Genomic DNA, 9,992 nt, shown 5'->3' on the forward strand with positions numbered 1-9,992 from the left:
TCTCGACCCAAAATGTCACCCATTCCTTTTCTCCAGAGATGCTGCCGGTCCCACTCAGTTACTCCAGCATTTTGTATCTAACTTTGGTGTAAACCAGCATCTGCAGTTCCCTTCTACACATATTAATTCTTAAAATGTTCGTCTGAAATGCTTTGCTCCTACTTTGGAGAATGCTTTGATCCATTTGATTGAAACAGCTTGTAATTTGTTCTGCAATATGTATGACCTTATATAAACCCCAGATATATAATTACAAAGTGAAAAGCAAACTTGCTATTACATCAGTTCAATATGTCTAACTGACAAGATAGCAGTGTGTGGGTTATTATAGCTGATGCGTGATCCATAAAGTGAAATGGATGGAGTCCAATATACACAGAATGTGAAATGATAGAACAAAAAATATTGGCGCAGCGGTAGAATTGCTGCCTTACAGCGCCAGAGACCTGGGGTTGATCCTGACTATAATAAACAGGCAATAAACAATAGGTGCAAGTGTAGGCCATTTGGCACTTTGAGCCACCACTGCCATTCACTGTGATCATGGCTGATCATCCACAATTAGTACCCGGTTCCTGCCTTCTCCCCATATCCCTTGACTCCGCTATCTTTAAGAGCTCTATCTAACTCTTGAAAGCATGCAGAATTGGCCTCCACTGCCTTCTGAGGCAGAGAATTCCACAGATTCACAACTGAGTGTAAAAGTTTTTCCTCGTCTCCATTCTAAATGGCCTACCCCTTTTTCTTAAACTATGGCCCTTGGTTCTGGACTCCCACAACATCAGGAACGTTTTGAGGAAATTTGAGGAAGGATATTCTTGCTATTGAGGGCGTGCAGCGTAGTTTTACTAGGTTAATTCCCGGAATGGCGGGACTGTCATATGTTCAAAGACTGGAGCGACTAGGCTTGTATACACTGGAATTTAGAAGGATGAGAGGGGATCTTATCGAAACATATAAGATTATTAAGGGGTTGGACACGTTAGAGGCAGGAAACATGTTCCCAATGTTGGGAGAGTCCAGAACAAGGGGCCACAGTTTAAGACTAAGGGGTAGGCAATTTAGAACTGAGATGAGGAAAAACTTTTTCAGTCAGAGTTGTGAATCTGTGGAATTCTCTGCCTCAGAAGGCAGTGGAGGCCAATTCTCTGAATGCATTCAAGAGAGAGCTAGATAGAGCTCTTAAGGATAGCGGAGTCAGGGGGTATGGGGAGAGGGCAGGAACGGGGTACTGATTGAGAATGATCAGCCATGATCACATTGAATGGCAGTGCTGGCTCGAAGGGCCGAATGGCCTCCTCCTGCACCTATTGTCTATTGTCTCCTGCCTCTACCAGGTTCAATCCATTAATAATCTTATATGTTTCAATAAGATCCCCTCTTATCCTTCTAAATTCCAAGTTGTGTAGGAAAATAACTGCAGATGCTGGGAAAATTCGAAGGTATCACAAAGTGCTGGAGTATGACAAAATTCCCTCTCTCCGGATGCTACAGGTCAGGCAGCATCTAGGAGAGAGGGAACGGGTTGCGTTTCGGGTCGAGAATTTCGCTTGGGCAGCCTACAGTCCAGCGGTATGAACATTGACCTCCAACTTTAGATAGTTCCTCTGTCCCTCTCTTCCCCTCCCCCTTCCCAGTTCTCCCACTGTCTTCCTGTCTCCACATATCCTTTCTTTGTCCCGCCCCCCTGACATCAGTCTGAAGGGTCTCAACCCGAAACGTCACCTATTCCCTCTCTCCTAGATGCTGCCTGACCTGCTGAGTCACTCCAGCATTTTGTGATACCTTAAATTCCAATGTGTACAAGCTCAGTCGCTCCATTCTTTCAACATACAACAATCCCGCCACCCCGGGAATTAACCTCGTGAACCTACACTGCACTCCCTCATTAGCAAGAATGTAATAATAATGCATTACATTTATATAGCGCTTTTCTAAACACTCAAAGACACTTTACGGGGTTTACTAAAACATAGAGAAGAAAATAAATAAATAAGTAAACGAACAGAAAAGGAAAAAGAAGGTGAGGTGACGGTCAGTGGTCGAAGGCATTGCTGAACAGGTGAGACTTCAGTGATGTTTTGAATGTGGTGAGTGAGGAGTCTCTGACGGTTTGGGGTAGTGAGTTCCAGAGGGTGGGAGCAGCGATGGAGAAAGCCCTGTCCCCCCAGGATCTGAGTTTGGTCCGGATGGGGGGGGGCAGGAGGTTAGCAGCAGCAGAGCGGAGGGTGTGGGTGGGAGTGTGTCTGTGGAGGAGGTCAGTCAGGTAGGATGGGGCCAGGTTATGGAGGGCTTTGTAGGTCATGAGGAGGAGTTTGTACTGGATTCTCTGGGGGATGGGGAGCCAGTGGAGCTTGTAAATGTACTGTTAATCCTTTCATCTAACTCATTAATGTATATTGTAAATAGCTGAGGTTTCAGCACCGAGCCTTGCTGTACCCCACTAGTCACTGCCTGCCATTCTGAAAGGGACCCGTTAATCCTTACTCCACGTTTCCTGTACGGATGCTGTCTGTATGAAGTTATGAAGTTCGTATGTTCTCCCCATGACCCACGTGGGTTTTCTCTGGGAAGCTTCGCCCCACACTCCAATGATAAACAGGTTTGTAGGCTAATTGTCTTGGAATAGATGTAAATTGTCCCTCGTGTGTGTAGGATAGTGTTAGTGTGTGGGGATCGCCGGTCGGTGTGGACTCGGTGGGCTGAAGGGCCTGTTTCCGTGCTGTATCTCTAAACTACACAAAAACAATTCATTTAACCCAACGTGTTTGTGCTGGTACATTGGTAGAATTATCCAATTAGTTTTAGTCCCTCAACAATCTTCACCTGGAATCCTGTTTTGATAAACCTTCAAATATCATTCAATTCTATTTTAAGCATCTCTAAAACGGCTTTGAACACTTTTCCAGGAACTGTAAACCTTAATTTTCAATATGAATCTGAATTTTGTTTTTTTTCTTTCCTCAACAAAAAACATAAATCTAAAATGCAAACTTACAAATTATTGTATTCAATAATTGTGTTTAAATGCTTTAATGGTGTCTACATTGTCACGTGTACCATACAGCTCAGCACGACTATCCCTATGCATAAGCAAAATCCCCCGGTTCATACAGATGGACATAACAGCTCCAGATGCAAGAGGGGCCATTTTACAGTCCCAGCTGCAGCTGGCCAAATGCCTGTTGCAGCCATCGCCTCCATTTTGATGGTCCTGCAAACCAATGTCCGTCTCTACGCAGGTCTTGTACAGGCCTGGGTTTCATTATTTATAAATCCTTTCGGAAATGTATTAAAAATGATTATTCAATTTACCTTAGTCTCTTCACTGTCAGGATTTTCCAGCCATCTATAGGGGTCAGAAATTTTACAGCCATGGTAGTCATCAATCTGTCAACAGATAATAACAATAATGAATGAAATAAATCCTCATTATGGCACTTTAATTTGGCATACTTATAGAGTCATGCAGCGTGGAACCATGCATTTGTACAACTTAGAACCATGCCTTTCGGCCCAACTAGCCCACTCCGACCAACATGTCCCATCTACACTAGATACACATGCCTGCATTTGGCCCATATCCCTCCAAACCTGTCCTATCCATGTACCTGTATAAATGTATCTTAAATGTTGCAATACTACCTGCCTTAACTTCCTCCTCCAGCAGCTCGTTCCATATACCAACCACCCTTTGTGTAAAAAAATTAAGTTCAGTTTCAGTTTTGTTTATTGTTTACGTGTACCGAGGTACAGTGAAAAGCTTTTGTTGCGTGCTAACCAGCCAGCAGAAAGACAATACATGATTACAATTGAGCCATTCGCAGTGTAGATGCATGATAAGCTAATCACTTTACGTGAGAAATGTTGCTGTAGGAGTAGAGATTTAAAAGTGTGGGGCAATTGTAATATGATTGTAGATCTACATCTGTGGTTGGCAAATAGTCGCCTGGGTTGAGTGCCATCTTGGAAGCAACCCCTCAGGTTCCAATTAAATCTCTCCCCCCCACCTCACCATAAACCTATGTCCTCTGGTTCTCGATTCCCCTACTCTGGGCTGGAGTCTAGCCCATGATCTATTCCTCTCACGATTTTGTATCTTTAACATGATTTTTTCTGATCTAATCTTTCTACACAAACACTTAATTTTGCAATTAAAGCGTTTACTCAATCTGTAATATTCAGGTACACTTATCTAAATTCACATTATTGTAAAAGTATTTTCAGTGTGGACGACATTAAATATAGTAAGCATCAACCTAGCAATTTACATAAAAGACCTCCTGGATTTCACACCAATGCCTGTGGTCAGAGTAAAGTTTGCTCCATTTATTCACCCCTTTCTTTTCTCCTCTCTACTTCCGCCACCACTACCCCCTCCTTGTCAGGGACCAATCCACGTCAAGAGATGCCATTTCTCCATCTTGGAGACATGGTCCAGAAATTTAATGGATTAGATATAATTTAAATATGAACCGTAAATTAGTCAGTGTTATACAGCATTGAAACAGGCCAGCTTGCTCACACCGACAAACATGCCCCAACTACACTAGTTTAGAGAAACATGGAAAATAGGTGCAGGAGGAGGCCATTTGGCCCTTCAAGCCAGCATCGCCATTCATTGTGATCACGGCTGATCATCCACAATCAGTAACCCGTGCCTACCTTCTCCCCATATCCCTTGATTCCACTAGCCCCTAGAGCTCTATCTAACTCTCTTTTAAATTCATCCAGTGAATTGGCCTCCACTGCCCTCTGTGGCAGAGAATTCCACAAATTCACAACTCTCTGGGTGAAAAGGTTTTTTCTCACCTCAGTTTTAAATGGCCTCCCCTTTATTCTTAGACTATTGGCCCCTGGTTCTGGACTTCCTCAACATTGGGAATATTTTTCCTGCATCTAGCTTGTCCAGTCCTTTTATAATTTTATACAGCACTTTGGTCAACGTGGGTTGTTTTTAAATGTGCTATACAAATAAAATTAGTTTAGATACAGCACGGAATCAGGCCCTTCGGCCCGAGTCCGCACCGACCAGCGATCTCCACACACTAACACTATTCTACACATTCTAGGGACAATTTACATCTACATCAAGCCAATTATCCTACAATTATCCTTGATCAGTCTGAAGGGTCTCGACCCGAAACGTCGCCCATTCCTTCTCTCCCGAGATGCTGCCTGACTTGCTGAGTTACTCCAGCATTTTGTAAATAAATTAATTATCCTACAAACCTGGACTTCTTTGGCGATGTCCCCGCCTGCCTCCTGCCCATGTCCCTCCAAACCTATCCTATCCATGTAGCTAAGATAGACACAAAAAGCTGGAGTAACTCAGCAGGTCAAACAGCATTTCTGCAGAAAAGGAATAGGTGGCATTTTGGGTCGAGACCCTTCTTCAGACTCTGCAGTTCCTCCCATCTCTATCCATGTAGCTGTCTAAATGTCTCTTAAATGTTGTGATAGTACCTATTGATTGCAAATATTAGTTAGCATATATGAGTTTGCAAATTAAAGAAATGTTGTTTTCCATGTATTATGGTTACTTTCAGTTTACAACATCCTGCCAACAATTAGAGAGCAGTCCTGAGCTACTTACCTCATTGGCGCTACCTACCTGAGCAACCTACCTCATTGGAGACCCTCGGACTATCTTTTATTGTACTTTACCGGACTTTATCTTGCACGAAACCCTATTCACGTTATTCCCTTTATCCTGCATCTGTACACGATGGATGGCTCAATTGTAATCATGTATTGTCTTTCTGTTGACTGGTTAGCACGCAACAAAAGCTTTTCACTGTACCCCGGTACACGTGACAATAAACGAAACTAAAACAAAAATCAACCATGTCTTATCCATTTCTAGTCACCAGCTTCCTTAGTCCAACAAAAGAAAGAGATGCTCCCAGATTTCACTCCAGAATGATCAAGCTCTAATTTGGCCTGGATCTACTGATTAAATTACATTTTCCCGTTCTTTATCAAATCCTTTTGTCATTCGAAAGAGCCCATGAAGTACCCAGAACTATTTTAGTTTAGTTTATTATTGTCGTGTGTACCAAGGTACAGTGAAAAGCTTTTTGTTATGAGCTATCCAGTCAGCGAAAAGACCGACAGAATTACAATGAAGCTATCCACAGTGTAGACACAGGATAAAGGGTGCCATGTTTAATGCAAGATAAAGTCCAGTCCGATCAAAGATAGTTTGAAGGTCTCCAATGAGGTAGATGGGAGGGATGTGTAGGGAAAAAAAACCTGCAGATGCTGGTTTAAATCGAAGGTAGACACAAAATGCTCAAGTAACTCGGCGGGTCAGGCAGCATCTCGGGAGAGAAGGAATGGGTGACGTTTCGGGGTCGAGATGTCTCAAGAAGGGTCTCAACCCAAAACGTCACCCATTCCTACTCTCCCGGGATGCTGCCTAACCCGCTGAGTTACTCTAGCATTGTGTGTCTACCCTAGGTAGAGTGAAGGTCAGGCCCACTCACTAGCCGGTGAGAGGATGTCTCAATTGCCTGAAACTGTCCCAGAATCTGGAGGTGTGTGTTTTCACACTTCTGTACCTCTTGCCTGAAGGGAGAAGGAACTGAATGCAGTACAGTACTTCAAATAGGGGCAGAAGTGAAATACAATATTCTCTGAATGAAACATCACCTATCCATGTTCTCCAGAGATGCTGCCTGCCCTGCTGAGTTACTCCAACACTTTGTGTCCTTTTGTGTGTTAACCAGCTTCTGCAGGTATCACAAAATGCTGGAGTAACTCAGCAGGTCAGGCAGCATCTTGGAGGGAAGGAATGGGTGACGTTTCAGGTCGAGACCCTTCTTCAGGCCGAAGGAGGGTCTCGATCTGAAACGTCACCCATTCCTTCACTCGAAGATGCTGCCTGACCTGCTGAGTTACTCCAGCATTTTGTGATATCTTCGATTTGTACCAGCATCTGCAGTTATTTTCCTACACAACCAGCTTCTGCAGTTCCTTGTCTCTGCAATATTTTCCCCCTTGAATTCCAAGCCCCTTGAGATAAAGTCTGCTACCAAATTAGCTGTTCTGATTGTTACTTGCACCTGTGCACTAGCTTCTGCTGATTTATTTTCACTTTGTGTCTCTCTGGTTCTTCCTGATTCCCAGTTTATGACATTGAGAATCTTATTTCTTACTGTAATTAAAAGTAAAACATCCCAAACATCAGAAATCATCTTACCCTCCCACAAGTTAGGAGGAGGGGGAGTTCAACGAGATCTGGGTGTCCTAGTGCATCAGTCAATGAAAGGAAGCATGCAGGTTCAGCAGGCAGTGAAGAAAGCCAATGGAATGTTGGCCTTCGTAACAAGAGGAGTTGAGTATAGGAGCAAAGAGGTCCTTCTACAGTTGTACCGGGCCCTGGTGAGACCGCACCTGGAGTACTGTGTGCAGTTTTGGTCTCCAAATTTGAGGAAGGATATTCTTGCTATGGAGGGCGTGCAGCGTAGGTTCACTAGATTAATTCCCGGAATGGCGGGACTGTCGTATGTTGAAAGGCTGGAGCGATTGGGCTTGTATACACTGGAATTTAGAAGGATGAGGGGGGATCTTATTGAAACATATAAGATAATTAGGGGATTGGACACATTAGAGGCAGATAACATGTTCCCAATGTTGGGGGAGTCCAGAACAAGGGGCCACAGTTTGAGAATAAGGGGTAGGCCATTTAGAACGGAGATGAGGAAGAACTTTTTCAGTCAGAGGGTGGTGAAGGTGTGGAATTCTCTGCCTCAGAAGGCAGTGGAGGCCAGTTCGTTGGATGCTTTCAAGAGAGAGCTGGATAGAGCTCTTAAGGATAGCGGAGTGAGGGGGTATGGGGAGAAGGCAGGAACGGGGTACTGATTGATAGTGATCAGCCATGATCGCATTGAATGGCGGTGCTGGCTCGAAGGGCTGAATGGCCTACTCCTGCACCTATTGTCTATTGTCTATTGTCTATTGTCTAACACCATGGGACATTGCACCAAGGTCCCCGTAACCTTATTAACATCCCAGTACCTCCAGGGTCAGGTTTCTGAGTCCTCTCCCTGTCAGCATGCAATCCTACCTCCCCTCATGGTTCTCACCTCTCCCTCACAAAGATTTCAACGCTCTGGAGAAAACACCCCCACCCGTCTAAATACAAGATTCTTCCCCCACAAAGGTTCCACAGCCCCCAAACTGTTACTTGTCCAGTGCCACCCCACCACACTCCCCGCATCAACCCCGGGGAACACAAGTCAGGGAAATGTGGGGATGGGGCAAGAGTAAAGGGGTCGGGACAAGGGTGATCTGGGTGAGGGGGGCAATAGACAATAGGTGCAGGAGGCCATTCGGGGTGTGCAGTGGGGGGTGTGCGTGCAGCGGGGGAGGGGGGGTGCAGCGGGGGGTGTGCGTGCAGCGGGGGGGGGGGGGGGGGGGGGGGGGGGGTGTGCAGTGGGGGGGTGTGCGTGCAGCGGGGGAGGGGGGTGCAGCGGGGGGTGTGCGTGCAGCGGGGGGGGGGTGTGCAGTGGGGGGTGTGCGTGCAGCGGGGGAGGGGGGTGCAGCGGGGGGGGTGCGTGCAGCGGGGGGGGGTGTGCAGTGGGGGGTGTGCGTGCAGCGGGGGGGGGGGGTGCAGCGGGGGAGGGGGGGTTGCAGCGGGGGAGGGGGGTGCAGTGGGGGGGTGTGCGTGCAGCGGGGGAGGGGGGTGCAGCGGGGGGTGTGCGTGCAGCGGGGGAGGGGGATGCAGCGGGGGGGTGTGCGTGCAGCGGAGGGGGGTGTGCAGTGGGGGGTGTGCGTGCAGCGGGGGGGGGTGCAGCGGGGGAGGGGGGGTGCAGCGGGGGAGGGGGGTGCAGTGGGGGGTGTGCGTGCAGCGGGGGAGGGGGGTGCAGCGGGGGGTGTGCGTGCAGCGGGGGGGGGGGATGTGCAGCGGGGGGGGGGGGTGTGCAGCGGGGGGGGGGTGTGCAGCGGGGGGGGGGTGTGCAGCGGGGGGGGGGTGCAGTGGGGGAGGGGGGTGCAGTGGGGGAGGGGGGGTGCAGTGGGGGAGGGGGGGTGCAGTGGGGGAGGGGGGTGCAGTGGGGGAGGGGGGTGCAGTGGGGGAGGGGGGTGCAGTGGGGGAGGGGGGGGTGGTGCAGTTTGGGAGGGGGGTGCAGTGGGGGAGGGGGGGTGGTGCAGTTTGGGAGGGGGGTGCAGTGGGGGGGGGGGGGAGTTGGGGCGATGCCATTTGCAAGAAAAGGAAAAGAAAGAAAGAAAAAGCACCGGCGTTGCTGGAACAAAGCCGCGGGCGGGCGGGTGGAGGGAGACCCCCGCCCCCACACCCGACCCCCACACCCGACCCCCACCCCCCGACCCCTCCGTCTCTCCCCCCGGTCCCGGGGTCCCACTCACGCTGTCGTGCCGCTGGGCCTCTGGATAGGGGATCGCCATCTCGTCGTCGTCGTCGTCGTCGTCTGCCAACACGCCGTCTGCTAACTGAACCCAACCGCCGCTCCGCCAGGAGTGAGCGCGCACGGACCCGCGTCACCCGGCGTGGCCGCGCACGTCACCCGGCGTAACCGCGCACGGCTCGCGTCACCCGGCCTGACCGCGCACGTCACCCGGCGTGGCCGCGCGCACGGACTCGCGTCACCCGTAGTGGCCGCGCACGGCCCGGGCAGCGTCGACGGGCGTGGGCGCGCACGTATTTGCGTCAGTGGAGGTGAGCGCGCACGCCAGGCGTGAACATCCTTGAATTCTTGGATAGAGTGATGTTGGGGAGGATGTTTGCACTGGTGGGAGAGTCTAGGACTAGATGTCCAATAGACAATAGACAATAGACAATAGACAATGTTCCCTGAAGGTGGAATCTCATGTGGATAGGGTGGTGAAGAAGGCGTTTGGTATGCTTGCCTTTATAAATCAGAGCATCGAGTATAGAAGTTGGGATGTAATGTTGAAATTGTACAGGGCATTGGTGAGGCCGAATCTGGAGTATGGTGTGCAGTTCTGGTCGCCAAATTATAGGAAGGATG

General features: G+C 48.7%; 1 protein-coding gene across 1 annotated transcript in view; it reads right to left on the reverse strand.

The window, feature by feature from the left end:
* Window positions 1-9,526, reverse strand: part of LOC144593777 (prolyl endopeptidase-like) — a 93,911-nt gene extending 84,385 nt beyond the window's left edge. The window contains exons 1-2 of the mRNA XM_078399853.1: window positions 9,370-9,526; window positions 3,316-3,390 (exon numbers count right to left, since the gene is read on the reverse strand). Coding sequence (XP_078255979.1) covers window positions 3,316-3,390; window positions 9,370-9,408 — 114 coding nt within the window. The 5' untranslated portion in view covers window positions 9,409-9,526. The remainder of the gene's footprint in view (window positions 1-3,315; window positions 3,391-9,369) is intronic.
* Between the last annotated feature and the right edge of the window lie 466 nt (window positions 9,527-9,992).

This window comes from Rhinoraja longicauda, chromosome 5 (genome assembly GCF_053455715.1).
Source record: "Rhinoraja longicauda isolate Sanriku21f chromosome 5, sRhiLon1.1, whole genome shotgun sequence".
In the NCBI taxonomy this organism is placed as follows: Eukaryota; Metazoa; Chordata; class Chondrichthyes; order Rajiformes; family Arhynchobatidae; genus Rhinoraja; species Rhinoraja longicauda.